This window comes from Trichechus manatus, unplaced genomic scaffold (assembly GCF_000243295.1).
Source record: "Trichechus manatus latirostris isolate Lorelei unplaced genomic scaffold, TriManLat1.0 scaffold00087, whole genome shotgun sequence".
Classification (NCBI taxonomy): domain Eukaryota; kingdom Metazoa; phylum Chordata; class Mammalia; order Sirenia; family Trichechidae; genus Trichechus; species Trichechus manatus.
The window spans coordinates 2,069,266-2,087,938 of record NW_004444023.1 but is presented as its reverse complement, the minus strand read 5'-3'; the positions used below and the strand labels follow the sequence as shown (position 1 = coordinate 2,087,938).

The 18,673-nt window shown below is 43.5% G+C and overlaps 1 protein-coding gene across 1 annotated transcript in view; it reads right to left on the bottom strand.

The window, feature by feature from the left end:
- The window catches only part of SAE1 (SUMO1 activating enzyme subunit 1), an 82,338-nt gene that overhangs the window by 4,638 nt on the left and 59,027 nt on the right, over window positions 1-18,673 (bottom strand). The window contains exons 7-8 of the mRNA XM_004381608.2: window positions 12,990-13,134; window positions 789-858 (exon numbers count right to left, since the gene is read on the bottom strand). Coding sequence (XP_004381665.1) covers window positions 789-858; window positions 12,990-13,134 — 215 coding nt within the window. The remainder of the gene's footprint in view (window positions 1-788; window positions 859-12,989; window positions 13,135-18,673) is intronic.

Sequence of the window (18,673 nt, the reverse complement as noted above, 5' to 3'; positions counted from 1 at the left end):
TCAAGGACAAACCATGACTAGAAATCTACTAACGTAGCCAAGACCTTGCAAAAGGCAAATTTAACACGTTCGGGAAAATAATAAAGTTCCCAAAGAAAATACATTTGAGAGCATGCTATAGTTTTAACAACCCTAATGGTCTGGGAGAGACTCAAAAGGCTATGCCAGTTACTGGCTAGGGGTCCCCACATGAAAGACTTTCCTTCTGAGAGGGACAATAGCAACTGCCTGGTGTCGTCACGGGGCCGCCCTGTACAGGGCCTCACAGGGCCCCTGGCACAGTGCATGTGCCCCACAGACACTGACTGTGCTCATCTGTACACACACCTATGCGCATGGGGTAGAATGAGAGGGGCTTGATGCCAGCATGATGGATGGAGAAACAGTATAAAGTCGTGGTTAAGAGCACAAGCTTTGGAGTTCTTCTCTGGGTCTTGGTTTCTTCCTCTTAAATAGGGATCATGATCATCCCTATTTTATAGACCGTGAGAAGCAGAATCCCTGGCAGATATAATTAGCACCAGATAAATATATAGTAGAGTAGACAGCACCTTACAGGCAACATGTCCAGCTCTGAGCTCAGGACAGAGTAGTCCATGCTTGGGTCATCTGCTGAATGGCCACCCGGACGGGATGGCAAGAATGGGGACGGGGTGGAAGAGGGAGAGGAAGGGAAGAAAAGGGCAGGGTATAAAACAAGGATGGGGTGGGTTAGCTTCCAAGGACAGCCCTCAGGTTCTGTTTGGCCCAATGGGTCAATGCTCTTCTGTTTCACGGTGGCTTTTTACCTTCACAATTTCCTGTGCCAAGATCCCGCCAACCACAGCACACACGGGGGCCATCTCAGAGAAGCAGTACCTGCAAGAGAAGATGAGTGAGATGGGGCCCTGTGGACAGGCATGGTGATGACCTGGGGAAGTTCAGTAGCGGGCTCTGTGTGCAAACATCTCCTGCTACTGGGAGGAGTCAATCCTAGTCAATCTGGAGAACAACACTAATGCTGGCATCCAGGCAGGGAAATGAAATCTGATCCAGGGGTTAGTGAGTGGTTGGGAAAGACCTCTGAACTTTGGGACGCAAGAATTCTTTCACAACACTTTCTTTTTGTTTTTAAGTTTAAGGAAAGACTATATCTGTGCTTCCTAAAAATAAGGCCCTACAAATATCAGATGTTTCGATGCCCCAGTCACATTCTCGCAATTCTCTTCTCACCCATAATGGGCAGTGGGCTCTATCTGCTGCTCTCAGACAAACATCAGGGAAGAGGCCTGTGTTAACATGCAGGAGGCCTGGGAAATTTGGGACCTGAAATGGAAGCACAGGGACAGAAAAGTCTCGACTACCCACACAGAAAGCAGCCCTTCTGGGCCAGGCTGGGGCATCCAGAGGACAGACTTTAGCAGAGATTGTCACCTGCTGCTCCGAATCACCATCCTGGGAGCAAAGACGTCCCTCCACTGCTTCCCCAGGAGGTGTGCTCTGCCCAGTTCCCACCCCTGCACACAAAGGTGTGAACTGGGGCATAGACCAACTACAGTGAAGGCTTCCCCCAGGAATCTGATCACCAGGAGACCACCTCCTTTCTTCCCAGTGTGGTGGACAGGCTTCCACATGATTTTAAAAGTGTATATATCTAACCATGTATCATTTAAAAACCAAATACAGTAAAACCTGCAAAAGCCAGAACGTGTAAGGCGGAAAAACTAACATATTTTCCACTAACACAGAGCGAGAGAAAAGTGGGAAGACTGCACCCTGTCAAAGGCAGAAAACTTGTGAGACCCAGAAAAACAAGGCAGTCCTGTTGAGTTTTGGCTCTCACAGGTTTCACTGTACAGCTAGTGCCTGACTGACAGCCGACGACTCCCTCGTAAGTTGGGTCTGGCATAAGCTGAATGCCTCCGTTTTTTTTTTAAGTTTTCATTATTATTGCCTTTAATTATCGGTATTTTTATAAATCTGATCTTTGTCTTTGGGGATTGGAAACATTACATACAAACTTACAGCTTTAACATCTGCTGCTTCTCCAGTTACTCACGTTACGTAAGGCCCACCCCCAAAAAAAGGGCGGTCCAAAGTGCGATTTGTCCCAGGGACTACCTGTACTATCAAGCCATTATTCATTCTGCTTTGTAACCTACTGATGGATATTCAAGCTGTTCAACACAGCAATCACACATCTTGGCATAGGTGTGCAAATAATTCCTTGAGGAAAATTCCTAAATACAGAATTGCTGGGTTTTGATACTTAATACCAAAATGCCCGCCAGAAAGGCTGTATGCATTTCAACTCCCTCCTACCCCGGCCAAGACCAGCACACTCATTCTGTTAAACCACGCTGGTAACATTTCCTCCTGCTTGGAAAGGTCCACTACAGAACTCTAGAATGTAGAGAACTGTATCAAAGAAAAATCAACCACTCAGAATTCTACTATTTATGATAATCAACTCTGGGAATATTTCCTTTATTTAAAAATACACCTATATTGTTTTTTTCTCTTAAAAGTATATATCACCTCAACAAAATATTAGCCAGCTGAACCACCAACATATAAAAGGTATTATACATCCCTGAGATAATCTTTAAGCCTTAAACCAAAAATGTCCCCAGAAGTCTTCTTAAAACCAAACACAGTTTACTTTAACTAGTAAAGAATGTCTGCCGTGAGCATTGTGCTCTTTTAAGAACTATCTCTACGGGACCAAATTGACAACAGCAACTTGAAAGGTTAGACAGGAAACTTAGGGGCAGTGAATCTATGTTTATTGGGGAGGAATAACTCAGAAAAGGAGGGTGAAAGAATGGTTGTACAACTTGAAAAATGTAATAAACGTCACTGAATTATACATGAAGAAACTGTTGAATTGGTGTATGTTCTGCTGTGTATATTCTCAACAACAACAAAATAAAATAAATTATTTTAAAAAAGGGGATTATACACTATGACTGTCACAGATTGAATTGTGTCTCCCAAAAATATCTGTCAGCTTGGCTATGTCATGATTCCCAGTATTATATGATTATCTACCATTTTGTAATCTGAGGTGATTTCCCTATGTGTTGTAAATCCTATCACTGTGAAGTAATAAGATGGATTATCGGCAGTTATACTGATGAAATCTACAAGATTAGATAGTGTCTTAAACCAATCTCTATAAAAGAGAGAAGCAAGCGGAGACATGTGGGGACCTCATACCACCAAGAAAGCAGCGCCAGGAGCAAGAGTGCATCCTTCGGACCTGAGGTTCCTGTGCTGAGATGCTCCCAGACCAAGGTAAGACTGATGACAAGGACTTTCCTTCAGAGTTGACAAAGAGAAAAAGGCTTCTCCTGGAGCTGATGCCCTAAATTTGGACTTGTAGCCTACTAGACTGTGAAAGAATAAATTTCTCTTTGTTGAAGCAATCCACTTGTGATATATCTGTTACGGCAGCACTACATAAGTAAGACAATGACTAAGTGGGATTTATGCCAGGAATGCAAGGTTGGTTTAACATATGAAAATTCATTAATGCAATACACCGTATTAATAGAATACAGGATAGTAGCTATATGATCATTTTAATGGATACAGAAAAAGCATTTGACAAAATCCAACATACTTTCATGATACCATTCACCAAACTAGGAAGAGAAGGAAATTTCCTCAACCTCATGAAGGGCATCTATAAGAAACTCACAGCTAACATTATAGTTGAGCCCTGGTGGTGCAGAGGTTAAGTGCTCAACTGCTAACTGAAAGGTCAGCAGTTCAAACCCACAAGCCGTTCCACGGGAGAAAGATGTGGCAGTCTGCTTCCGTAAAGATCATGGCCTTGGAAACCCTATGGGACAGTTCTACTCAGAACTGACTCGATGGCAGTGGGTTTCACTTTCTGGTTAACATCATACTTAATGGTGAAAGACTGGATGTTTTCCCTCTATGATCAGGAACAAGACAAGGACGTTGGCTCTCACTACTTCTATTCAACAATGTATTGGAGGTTCTAGCCAGGGCAATTAAGGAAGGAAAAAGAAATAAAAGATATCCTGATTGGAAAGGAAGATGCAATACTATCTCTATTAACAGATGACACGATCTTGTATATGGGAACTCCTACAGAATCCAAAGAAAAAACTATTACAACTATTAAATGAGTTCAGCAAGGTTATAGGATACAAGATCAATATATAAGAATCGACTGTACTTCTATACACCAGCAACAAACACTGCAAAATGAAATTTAAGAAAACAATTCCATTTGCAATAGAATCAAAAAGAATATTATTTAGGAATAAATTTAACAAAATAAGTGGAAGACTTGTACACAGAAAACTATAAAGCATTGTAAAAAGAAATTACAGAAGTAAATGAACACATATCCCATGTTCACAGATCGGAAGATTTAATATTAACATGGTGCTGTTGTTGTTAGGAGTCGCAGAGTCGGTTCATAGCCACCCTATGTACAACCGAATGAAATACTGCCAGTACTGAGCCATCTTCACAGTCATTGTTATGCTTCAGCCCATTGTTGCAGCCACTGTGACAATCCATCTTGTTGAGGGTCTTCCCGTTTTTCACTGACCCTCTACATTAATATGATAATACTCCCTAAATTGATCTATATATTCAACCCAGTATCTATCAAAATCTCAGCTGCCTTTTTTTTTTTGCAGAAATTGACAACTTGATCTTCAAACTCATATGGAAATGCAAGGGACCCAGATAGACAAAACAATCTTGAAAAAGAAGAACAAGGTAGAACTCACACTTCCTGATATCAAAACTCACTACAAAGCTACAGTCCCCAAGATAGTGTGATACTACCATGTTCATTGCAGCACTGTTCACAATAGCAAAAAGATGGAAACAACCTAGGTGCCCATCAACAGAGAAATGGATAAACAAATTATAGTATATTCACACAATGGAATACTACACAATGATAAAGAACAATGAATTCATGAAACATCTCATAACATGAATGAATACGGAAGGCATTATGCTAAGTGAAATTAGTCAGTCGCAAAAGGACAAATATTGTATGAGACCACTATTGTAAGAACTCAAGAAACGGTTTAAACACAGAAGAAAACATTCTTTGATGGTTAGGAGGGTGGGGAGGGAGGAAGAGGGGTATTCACTAACTAGATAGTAGACAATAATTATCTTAGGTGAAGGGAAGGATAACACACAATACAGGGGACATCAACACAACTGGACTAAACCAAAAGCTAAGAAGTTTCCTGAATACAACCAAACACTTTGAGGGACAGAGTAGTAGGGGCGGGGGTCTGGGGACCATAGTTTCAGGGGACATCTAGGTCAACTGGCATAACAAAGTTTATTAAGAAAATGCTCTGCATCCCACTTTGGTGAATGGTGTCTGGGGTCTTAAAAGCTAGCGAGTGGCCATCTACGATGCAACAATTGGTCCCAAACCAACTGGCGTAAAGGAGGATGAAGAACACCAATGTCACAAGGAAAATATTAGCCCAAGAGACAGAAAGGGCCACATAAACCAGAGACTGCATCAGCCTGAGACCAGAAGAACTAGATGGTGCCTGGCTACCACCAATGATCGCCCTGACAGGGCACACAACAGAGAGTCCCTAATGGAGCAGGAGAAAAGTGGGGTGCAGAATTCAAATTCTAGTAAAAAGATCAGACTTAATGGTCTGACTGAGACTGGAGGGACCCCAGAAGACATGGCCCCCGGACACTCCATTAGCCCAGAACAGAAACCACTCCCGAAGCCACCTCTTCAGACAAAGATTAGACTGGACTATGGGACATAAAATGATACTTGTGAAGACAGTGTTTCTTAGCTCAAGTAGATACATGAGACTAAATGGGCAGCTCCTGTCTGGAGGCAAGATGAGAATGCAGAAAGGGACAAGAGCTGGTCAAATGGACACAGGAAATCCGGGGTGAAAGGGATGAATGTGCTGTCACCTTATAGGGAGAGCAGCTAGGGTCACATAGCAATGTGTGTGTAACTTTTTGTATGAGAAACTGACCTGAACTGTAAACTTTCACTTAAAGTACAATTTAAAAAAAAAAAAAAAAGTGTGACACTAGCGTAACGACAGACATATAGATCAACGGAATAAAACTGAGAGTCCAGAAATAAACCCATACACCTATGGTCACTGAATTTCAAAAAGGGTGCAAAAATAATTCCACAGGGGAAAGAATCATTTTTTCAACAGTGCTAGGACAATGGATCTCCACATGCAAATAAAGGAAGCTGGACTCCTACCTCACACTATATACAGTGAGACCTGTGAGAGCCAGAATACAATGGGATGGCCTTGTTTTTCCAGGTCTCACAAGTTTTCTGCCTTTGACAGGATCCATCTTACAGAGGTTCTGGCTTTCACAGGTTTTACTGTACAAAAATTAACTAAAAATGGATCAAAGCCCTAAACGTTAAAGATAAAACTATAAAATTCTTAGAAGAAAATATAGCTGTAAATCTTCGTGACCGTAGTAGGCAATAATTTCTTAGGTATGACACCAAAAAACACGACAAAGAAAAAATAGTTAAGTTGGACTTCATCAAAATTAAAAACTTTTGTACTTCAAAAGATACCATTAAGAAAGTAAAAAGAAAACCTACAGAGTGGGAGAAAACATTTGCAAGTGACATAGCCCATAAGGGACTTGTATCTGGAATACAGGTCCCTGGGTGGCAAAGTTTGCATTTGACTATTAACCTAAAGGTTGGTGGTTCGAACCCACCCAGTGACACTGCAAAAGAAAGGCCTGATGATCTGCTTCTGTAACGATTACAGACAAGAAAACCCTATGGAGCTGTTCTACTCAGTAACACGTGGGGTTTGCCATGAATCAGAATTGATTTGACAGCAACAAGTATCCAGAATATATAAAGAAATCACCAATTTAACAATAACCCAATCAGAAAACAGGCAAATGATCTGAGTAGACATTTCTCCGAAGAAGAAACAGAAATGCCCAGTAAGCACATGAAATATGCTCAACATCATTAGTCATCATTCTCTCATCTCAAAACCACAATGAGATACCACTTAACGCCCACTAGGGCTAAAATTAAAAAGACAGCAAGTAATAATTGTTGGCAAGGATGTGGAGAAATTAGAACCCTCATACATTGCTGATGGGATTATAAGTGTTACAGATACTTTGGAAAATAGTTGGGGAAATTCTGAAAATGTTAAACAGAGTTGCCACATGACCCAGCAATTCTAAAGAAATGAAACTTTTCACACAAAAACATGTTAATGTTTTCAATGGCTTTAGTTATGACTGCAAAAATCATAAACAACTCAAATGCCCTTCATCTGGTGAAGACAAACTATGGTATATCCATAACAGAATACTACTCAGTAATAAAAAGGAACAACTTACTGATTCACACAACAATATGAATGAACCTCAAATGAATTTCAAATGCTAAATAAATGAAGCCAGACTGACAAGGCTATACACTATATGATTCCACTTATGTGGCATTATGGAAAACAGCAGAGCTACAGGTATACAGAACAGGTCTGTGGTTGTGGGTGAGGAGGGCAGCTGACTACAATGAGACATCATGACGGAATTTTTAGGGGTGATGAAACTTATGTATCTTGACTGTGGTGGTGGCTATACAATTCTATGCCTTTATCAAAAGTCAAAGAGCTAAAAATAATAATAAAAAAAAAAAAAACAAAGCTAAAGATAACAACCTGAAAAACAACAAACACAACTATACAACAACAACAACAAAAATTTTACTGTATGGAGTAACCAGTCCCTGAAGAAGGACATCATGCTTGGTAAAGTAGAGGGTCAGCGAAAAAGAGAAAGACCCTTAAAAAGATGGATTGACACAGTGGCTGCAACAATGGGCTCAAGCATAACAACGATTGTGAGGATGGCACAGCACTGGGCAGTGTTTCCTTCTGTTGTACATAGCGTCACTATGAGTCAGAACCGACTCGATGGCACCTAACAACAACAAATTTAAAAAACAACATGAGTAAAAAAGAATGAATTTCACTGTACATAAATTTAAAAAATAAAAATCAAGCAAGAGAAAACAAACAAACATCACAAGAAACAAGACAATCCAAAATGTGGCATATTCTATAAGACAACCAGCCTACTGGGCTCTTCAAAACAAAGAACAAAAAAACTATTCTAGGTCAGGAGTTAGAAAATCTTCTCTGTAAAGAACAAATTGCACATATTTTTGGCTTTCCGGGCCATACAGTCTCTGTTCCGACTATTCAAACTCTGCTGTTACCGTACAGAAATAGTCACAGATAATATGTAAATGAGTGGGCACCCCAATAAAACTTTCTTGATAAAAATAGGAGGTGGGCTGTAGCTTTAGATTAAAAACAATACAAGAACCAAATGTAACAGATGAGCTTGGATGTGTTCAGAAATATGTCATCTTGATCCCCCTCCCAAAAACAAAAAGCAAAATGTTAACAATGATTGAATCTAGCTGAATGGCATGTGGTGCTCACTATGGTACTACTCTTTCAAGTTTTTGTATGATTGAAATTTTTCATAATAAACATCATTTTAAATTCCTGCATAACACTGCACTGTCCAACAGAATTAGCTTTTCAATGCTGTTTGTTTTTCTCTCTTATAAACTGCTTCCTGAAAAGGTTGTATCTTTTTTCAATCACCCTTGAGTATTTAAAAAAATCTACAAAGGGATAGTAGACAAGAATTATCTTAGGTGACGGGAAGGACAGCACACACTACAGGGGAAGTCAGCACAACTGGACTAAACCAAAGCTAAGAAGTTTCCTGAACACAACTAAACATTTTGAGGGACAGATGAGCAAGGGCGGGGATCCGGGGACCACAGTTTCAGGGGACATCTAAGTCAATCGGCATAACAAAGTTTATTAAGAAAACGTTCTGCATCCTACTTTGGTGAATGGTGTCTGGGGTCTTAAAAGCTAGCGAGCAGCCATCTAAGATGCATCAATTGGTCCCAACCCACTCGGAGTAAAGGAGAATGAAGAACACCAATGTCACAAGGAAAGTACTGGCCAAAGAGACAGAAAGGGCCACATAAACCAGAGACTGCATCAGCTTGAGACCAGAAGAACTAGATGGTGCCGGGCTACTACCAATGACCGCCCTGACAGGGAACACAACAGACAGTCCCTGACAGCAGGAGAAAAGTAGGGTGCAGAACTCAAATTCTAGTAAAAAGACCAGACTTAATGGTCTGACTGAGACTGGAGGGACCAGTAAGACATGGCCCCTGGACACTTCATTAGCCCAGAACTGAAACCACTCCCACAGCCAACTCTTCAGACAAACATTAGACTGGACTATGAGACATAAAATGATATTCATGAAGAGTGTGCTTCTTAGCTCAAGTAGATACATGACACTAAAATGGGCAGCTTCTGTCCAGAGGTGAGATGAGAAGGCAGACAGGGTCAGAGCTGGTTGAATGGACAAGGGAAATCCAGGGTGGAAAGGAGTGTGCTGTCACAGTATAGGGAGTGCAATTAGGGTCACATAACAATGTATGTATAAATCTTTGTATGAGAGACTAACTTGGATTGTAAACTTTCACTTAAAGTACAACAATAAAAAATAAATCTACAAAGGACTTTGCTGATTTTACATACACTATGATAGAAAATGTCTGAAAAGATATAACACTAAATTAAATGGTCAGTGGTTTTTTTCTGGAAGTTTCCATGTTCACCTTTGGAGTTTGTTCTGCACTATGTGATTTTTCCATAACAAACAAGTATATTATTTATGTAATTAAAAAAAAAAGCTACATTAAAAAATTACAAGTGTTTATAATAGTGAAAAACCATAAACAACTTAAATATCCACCAACAAGGTATGGTTAAATAAATAATCATAGTTCCGGAACATTGTGAAGTATAAGCAAGGATATAGCAAAAACTAAACATGTTGCCGTGGGGTCAATTCCGACTTATAGCGACCCTGTAGGTCAGGGTTTCCAAAGCTGAGAATCTTTATGGGAGCAGTCTGCCACATCTTTCTCCCACAGAAGATGACCTGGTAGGTTCGATCCACTGTCCTTTTGGTTAGCAGCTGAGCTCTTAACCACTGCACCACCAGGGCTCCTTTAAGCAAGGATATAGATTTGTATTTATTGACACAAACAGGTTCATGCCATACTGAAAACAGAAAGCTATCAAGGAGTATGGATCATCTCATTTTGATATTTAAAAAGTGAAAGAAAAAAAAAAATCTATGAGCATATGTACATAGAAAATTTTCTGAGGCTATAGTCCAAAATGCTAGCAGCAGATATTTCTTGATGGTAAGGCTTCCAGGCAAGCCTCTTCTTCCCTTTTACACTTTTTGGTAATGGGCACCCGTTACTTTCAGAATCAGAAGAGCAATAAAGCTCTTGGAAAAGCGAGTCACTGAAATAACACACAGGACGGCACGAGGAGATCCAGACAATGAAGGGAACAGAGGCTTGTGAACAGCTCTGTCTCCTCAGAGATGGCAGTGGGCAATTTGTGAGGGAAGCTCAGCTGCCAGGCGGCGCCCAGAGCCCATCTCAGGCCAGCTTGCTGCCTGCTCAGACAGACTTCAAGAGGTGGCTGAACACCTCTTACTTAAAGGGCGCTAGAGTGTGACTGCCTGAGCACACAGGACCTAGACTCAGGGAAGCGGTGTCTCCAAAGACGAGGGCAGGAAGGAAAGCTCTCTGGACAGCAAACCAGCCAGCAGCTCGTTAGGTTGTAGCATCCCCTTCTGGGAAGTGGGGCCTCTGCTCCACTCGCCGGCGGAAGCACAGCCAGGCCGTTCATCACTCTTAAGTGCCCAAATTAGTCACTCGGCTGCACATTCACGGCCCAGCGCCCGGCACCAGGGAAGCTTTGTGGCTGTAGCCACGATGAGCCTGGCTGGGCCTGCTGAACTGAAGCCCTGGATGATTCAGTTCTCCACCTGCTGGAAAACCCAGAGATGCAGTCACATAAGGGGAGTCCCCCCAGCCAGCCTCAGAGGCACCACATCCGAACCTGCACTGTCATTAATCCTGCTCACTCACTGCCAACTTCCAAAAGCACCTTGTCGACTGCTGCCTACTTCTAGGCAAAGGCCTTCTGGTCCAGGGCTGTGAGTGGTTGAAAGATCCCTGCTGGTCCTAAATCGGTACAGATAGCTAGTGTCTAAATGAGGTTTCCAAGCAGAAGTGAAGAAAGAAGGGACAAGGGAAAGAAGAGAATCTCATCAACATTATTACTGGGAAAAACCCCCACAAAAACCAAGTTAGTGTATTGCTACTAGAGATTAGCAGTGCAGGGAGACTGACGTAGGATCACAGCTGGCCACTTACTAAAACCTTGCGCCAGTGACTGTATTTTTCTGAGCCTGTTTCTTCATTTAGAAAATGCAAAAGTAATCATACTTCAGGGACTTACTGTGGTGATTAATGTGGCTGTGTATGTAAAGAAGAGAAAGTTTTCAATACGTGGGGCTACTACTTGCTCTAGAACCTTGGTTGGGTCACCTAGCTTCTCTAAGCTTTAGTTTCCTCACCTGTAAAATGGGTTGTTGCGAGTACTAAGAGAGATCATGTATATAAAGCAATGACCATGACAGTGCATAGTAACTGCTCAATAAATTGTAGCTATCAATCGGTATTACGCTGCTATCCATAAGGTTTTCACAGGCCAATTTCTTCTGAAAGTAGATTGCCAAGTCCTTCTTCCTGGCCTGTCTTAGCCTGGAAGCTCCACCTCATATTCATGTGAAAGCTGGACAGTGAATAAGGAAGACCGAAGAGGAACTGACGTCTTTGAATTATGATGTTGGTGAAGAATACTGAATATACCATGGGCTGCCAGAAGAAAGAATATATGTGTCGTGGAAAAAGTACAGCCAGAATGCTCCTTAGAAGGGAGGATGGCGAGACTTCATCTCACATACTTTGGATATGTTATCAGGAGGGACCACTCCCTGGAGAAGGTCATCATGTTGGTAAGTTAGAAGGTCAGCAAAAAATAGGAAGACCCTCAACGAGACAGACTGATACAGTGGCTGAAACAATGGGCTCAAGCCTAACAATGACTGTGAGGATGGCGCAGGACCGGGCAGTGTTTCGTTCTCTGGTACACACAGGGTCGCTGTGAGTCAGAACTGACTTGACGGCACCTAACAACAACAACATGGTTATTATGGCTGTAACGTGGAAGTAGTGTGAAGCAGAGTTTAGAAGTCCCAAAAAGGCACATAAAGAGGACTGGGGTGAGTGGAGGATCCCAGTGCTGCTCTGAAGGGTTTCAGGACCTGGACACCACTTGTACCTCTCCAATCAAGACCCTGATTGTGCCTAAGAGCAAAAGACCGTGGCCTGAGGTGAAAACATCCCAGGTTCTAACACTGAGAGGATGCTGGCAGCAGAAACTGATGAGCCACATATGGAGGGAAGAAGGGGCAATATCCACCAAATGACAAATCTCCTCCTTCAGGCCCAGCAACCCCCTTTTGGAGTCACCTGTCTGCAGACATACCTGCACACGTACGAAATCACACACACATACACACAGACACACACAAGGTTATACACTACAAGAGGATGTAACAACAAAGCCTAGACACAACTGAGCCAGAATACAACACAAGTGTGTCACATGCTGGAACACTCTAGAGCTGTAGAGAGGAGAGAGGAAGCTGAACTGATCTGGAAACATCCCAAAAGGTCACGTAAAGCAAAAAGAGGAAGGTGCAGAACGGTGTTGATAGATTTTACATTGCTTTGAATTTTGAACCATGTGAATACAAAATACCTATTTTAAAAAACAGAACCTGTGGCTCTATTTTTGGTATGCTGTTACACCGAGGCCTATAGGAGAGCTATGGGAGAGCTGGCAGAATACGGCAAAGAGGGTTTTCCTCAGGGGTTTGGGTCTTAATAAAGGATCTCCCCAAACTGAGTCACATACTGAAAACAGATGTTTGTCTGTTTATCCTAAGCTGTGATTCACACCGAGACCAACCTGACAAAGTCCTCGGGAAGAAGGTCAGGACTAACACCCAGGGAGTCAAGTACATCATTTCGAATCTGGAGCAGCAACTCAGAATCTTCCCCATAGGTCTCGGAACTAGGGTCTCTTCCTTTATCCGTGCGGAACTTCAGGAGCACTGGGAAAGGGAGGAAGAAGGCAGGTTATAAAAGCAAGTCTTTTCATAATAATGCTTACAAATGCTGAGAACTTAAAATTGTTTAATTCTATAGGAAGTAGTACATTAATAAAAATGTGGGACACATGAAAGGTAATATGCTTTCATTTACTCAACAAATATACTCAGGCAATCAAATAATTACAAAAATGACTAAAATGACTGGTAGGAGCTGTGACTGTCTAACAGGTAATCTGACATCACCTGTAGGGTAGCATCAGGTAAGGCTTCCCCTGGTGAAGCAACCACTGATGCAGTGTATGTATATGTGAGTGTGTGTTTGTGTGAGTATGAGTGTGTATGTGTATGAGTATGTGTGTTTGTGAGAGTAAGTTTGGGAGTGTGTTTGAGAGTTTGAGTATGTGTGGATTTGTGTGTGTGTGTGTGTGTGTGTGAGAACATAAGTATGTGTGTGCTTTTGAGTTTGTGTGTGTGTTGGGGGGACGCACTTCCAGGAGAGGGTAAAGCGCGTTTATGACCCTGGAGAGAGGTCAGGAGCGGGAGGCGTGCATTCTCGGCACCAGTTCAAAGGGCTGCTTTTGCCAGAAAGGCCAGCCAAACGCTCAGACTCATCAGACGGGTGGGTCATTACAAACAAAACCTCCCCTCATACAAAAACTGTGCTTTGACGTCTAGAAAAGGATCTTTAATTCTGATTTTGAACCAGAAGAAAGGTTCAGACGCTGGCACGGAGTCAGACTTACTGTGGAAGGAGAGCCTAACAAGTCTAGAACATTGACTCCAAAAAGATACAGGTAGGAGCAGGATACAATTTGTCAAAACACAGCATATACAATGACATTGCACCTTATCCACGACGGTACCTGTGCCCACACGCTCCTCAAGGCAGGGGATAGCCAGCCTTGGGCTGTCTCTAAGGTCAATACAGCCACCATATCACATCACTGGAGGTTTAGACACGGGGATCAGATCGGCTTCAGCTTCGAGGCCTGAGTCCCAGGCACTTATAAGGTACTTCGGGATAGCACTTCACACCTTACCACTTGCAAAGTACTTTCACTTAAGGCTCAAGTATTTGCTGACTGACAAAATGAATGTATTCATCAAATTATACTATCAGTATAGGGGTTCCTCCCTAAAAATTAAGGTGGAATGAAAACTGAGGCAAATATTGTGAGGCTCTTTAAAAATGCAGGTCTTTTCAGACTAAAGCATCCAAATCTTTCTACTTTTTTTTTTTTTTTTTTTTTTAAGACTCAGAGATCATTTGGTGATGGGCAGCCAGGGTTGAGAACCACTATCCAAGGAGCACAAATTCATTTACTCTACCCACACGACAGCACCTACTATATGTCAGGCCGACCCGGGGACTAGAGCTACAACAGTGAGTGAGCAAGGGTGTCCTGGTCTGCGTGCAGGCAATGTCCCAGTGGGGGACATATCAGGAGGACGGGGAACTGAGGAATGACAGCTGGCAGCTCCCTGAAGCCTGAGAGAAGTTCCTAAATGGATTAGAAAGAAGTGTTCCAAGATCCCAAACCAGAAGCCCAGATAAAGGAACACACAACCATGCTTCTTTGCTTTCTACTGAAGGAGCCCTGGTAGCACAGTGGTTAAAGTGTTCGGCTGCTAATCAAAAGGTCGGCAGTTCGAACCCACCAGCCACTCTGGGGAGAAAGATGTGACAGTCTGCTTCTGTAAAGATTTACAGCCTTGGAAACCCTATGGGGCAGTTCTACTCTGTCCTATAGGGTCACTAAGAGTTGGAATCGACTCCACAACAGTGGGTTTGTTTTTTGTCTTCTACGCTTTTCCTGGTGCCAATGTCTGAGACAGGCCTCTGCTCTGTACTTTGCTGGAAGCCTTCACTTGCCCAGTACAGGGCTCTGAACATAGGAACTAAAAAAAATAAAAAGGCTCCCAAACACCTGTTTTGAATACTATTTGCTGTCTGGAAATGTTACTCTTCTCTTTTTCAAGAACACAGCTCATAGAACCCTCAAGTCTACCTGACCAGTTGGCAGACAACTCAGAGCCCATGTCGACCTGGATGTGGGCTGACGTGGATGGCTATCACCCAAGCTTGAACTTCTAACTCTGCGCATGTGTTGCTGGAATTCTGATTTGCAATAAATAAATACAATCAAGTAAGCATTTGGGAGTCCAAATCAAACCAAACCCATTGTTATCCAGTTAATTCCGACTCATAGCGACCCTACAAGGCAGAGTAGAACTGCCCCATAGAGTTTCCAAGGCTGTAATCTTTACAGAAGCAGACTGGCACAACTTTCTCCCGTGGAGCAGTAGTCGAACAGCCAACCTTTCAGTTAGCAGCCGAACATTTAATCATCAGGGCTCCCCTTCATTTGGGAGTAGGGTGGAGAAAAGGCCGTAGAAGTGGCAGTTAATCCTTGTTTGGATCATGTTTCTTTTCCAACAATGTTCTATGAAGACAAAGGAATCGAAATTGGCTAGTGTGGCCAGAGCTGAGGACATGTGGGTGGACAGCAGTGAACACCAATGGCTAGTCTCGTCACTCACTCCTCAGAGGATATGACAACAGGCAATGCCAAGCAAAGGCTGCTCATGCTGCACACAATCCAAGGTCCAGTGGCTTAGTGGCCGCCATGTGGAAACTGAGTAAGGCTGCTTGATTTCGAGCCACCTGGTGGGGGGCAGCACCAGGAGCCTACACTGGCTGTGATAACAGCCACTGGCTACATCCATGCGATCCTCTCCTTTCTGTCTCTCTGGGAAGGAAGCACCAACTATGGTTAAGGGGCTGAGAACAGAGGGTACTTGTTCAGTCCTCACCACAAAGCCTTTCATCTTTAGGTTAGAAAATACAGATCCTTGTGCAAAGCCCAGACCTAACGCTATGATAATGGTCCCAACAGCAGACAGTGCCCACTATGTGCCAGGCAGCATTCTAAGCATGTGACATTCATCATCACTCATTCCATCTTAGTCCATAGGCAGATACTATGGCTCTCCCTATTTTATAGATGAGGGGACTGAAGTTCAGAGAGGCTAAGGAAATTGTAATAAGGAGTGGAGCAAAAACATAAACCCAGCTCTGGCTTCCTAAGTTGTGCTTCTGAACCACCACGGAATCCAGGAGAAACGGCAGGGCAATGCTGCAGTGCAGCACCAAGGGGGGCAAGTGGTCTGGCTCTTGCTCCTCATCCAGGACAATCCCTACTAGACTACATTTTGTGAGATGCATTTTCCAGATGGGCCCTGCCCTCTCTCATCTGTTCACTGACTTGAAGCTACTAGTTCAGTGGGTGAGAGAAGCAGAGGCAGAGGCCATATAAAACCTAGCCCATCATCCTTCTGTGTAGGAACAGGCCGCCAGCCCACTGTGTCCCTGGACCCTGCCGGCTCCCGGGGCAGGCTGCCTGGACAAGGGCCGGCAGGCCGGCACCGTCCAGATACCTCACTGACCACATCTGAAGTCCTCTCGGGGCCTCCGGGAAGGAGGCCAGGCCGGCTGGCCACTTATTTGCAGCAAAGCAAACAGAAGCAGTATTTTCACTCTTTTTTTTGAAAGTCAGCACTCCAGTTTGCAGGGGTAGAGGGGGTGGGAAGAAGTCCATGTTCTAGACAGGCAGTGGCCTCAGAACTGACCCCAGCCCCTGACGAGTTTGTGCTTATTAAATTCTCCTCTTTGTTCTGCCTGCTGCCCCTCCCAAACAGCCAGACACACACAGATCAGTGTTGACTCTGCAGTTCTGGAGAGCACCTCCCCACCAGTTGACGGACTATGAAACCACTCCGTTCAGATCAAACACTGTCAGGGATGAAGTGCTGCAGTGCCAAAAGATGACTCATCAATCTTATCAAAACACTGCACAAATTAGAGTTCCAAACGTGATTAACTTTATCTGAACCTTTTAATTAACTCAGGTTGCTGAAGTCCGGAGGGAATGACATCCATCACTGGAGATGCTCTGTTAGTCAAGGCCTCGGCTTCCATTCAACACCTGCCCATGTAAGGGAAAAGGCAAACTCTGAAGAGGAGAAATCAAGCACCCTTTCATGTATTTAAAAGGACCACTGTGTACATGTGAATATACTACTACCTTTGGGGGAAAAAAATGTAAACACTTATGGAATTCAGATCAGATTAGTGCTGTTTTAAGAGTCTGGAAAGCAGTATTATTAATCACTGTATTTCTTTTGACGAATTTCTTATTGCATTTCAATACTGTAATTAGATTTAGCATAATCACTCAGGCCATCAAAAGATCCCAGTTATTTTCATTTAAAAAAAAAAAAAAAAAATGAAGTCAATGTTGCAAAACTTAGCCCTAATCCAATTGCTGTCCCCCAGAATGGTCTAGTTCATTTGAGGAAGGAAGAGCCAAATCTATAAAATCTCACTCATCTGACTAACGCTCAAAGCTCTCCTGTGCCAGACACTCTCGCCCTAGCCTCTCTGGGCCTGCTCAACCTAAAGGGGACCCCCTTTCTCCCCAAGATGGCTCATTCATGGAGACTCATCATCCCTAGGAAAGGCCCAGAAATCTGCTTCACTCCTGGGTTCCGTAAACTTGCAGGAAAACCAAAAGTATAGCTATTCTCTTGGCCAATAGCCCGTTTTCTAAAGCAATGTTCTGGGCCTGGCATTTTCTCAACTTCTGATAAATACCTACTGAGCACTGACTTTGTGCCAGGCCCTCTGCTGGGCAGGGGGGGAGCCAAGTGGCCTCTCTGCCCTCCCCGAGCATTTGGTGAGGGAGACAAACACTATACACGAGACAACAGGCGGTGCTAACTAGAAAAGGCACTGAGAATACTATGGGACACTCCCTTAAACGAGGTGGGATGGGTAGTCTCACCAAGTAACCAGGCTCTGCACCGTGAGTGGAACCCCCTCAGTCCTCACTGTCCCTAACCCCCAGGACATGTGACCGTCACCATGTTCTGGGCCCTAGGCACGTTCAGCTGCTGCTCTTTAGGGCCTGCTGCCCCTTCTCGGCCTGGAGAGCTTCTAAACTGATGGGCTGCAGAGCGCAGCGTTAGGAGCAGGGCTCCAGAGTCCGGCTGCCTGGGCTGGAATCCCTATTATTCTACTTACTGTGGCCTTGGCCAAGTGACAGTGTCCCTGAGCCTTCCCTGTAAAATGTGAATCATCATGGCACTTACCTTCTGGAGTTCTTTTCAGGGTTAAATGAGCTAATCCATGTAAAACAGCTAGGGCAGCACCTGGCTCAATAACTGACAGTATTTCAGAACTGACACTGTCCTCATGCCATCTCACAGCCAGCCCACACACCCCCGCGAGAAGTGACATGCTTGTCTAGCGGCTTCTGTGCCCCAGCACCTCAGGCTGACGACATGCCCCACTGCCCTGGGTTGCCACCATTCCCCTGTAGCTGAGGGACGACATTGCTTCGGCTCTAAACCAGCTCCCTGATATTCTCTCAGCTCCCTGCTCTTTCCTTTCCCGGTTCTTACTCTCAAGCTTGTGATTTTATGTTCATTTGTGTAATTAATTCTTACAAGGATTGTCTCGTCTCTTCCACTCAATGAC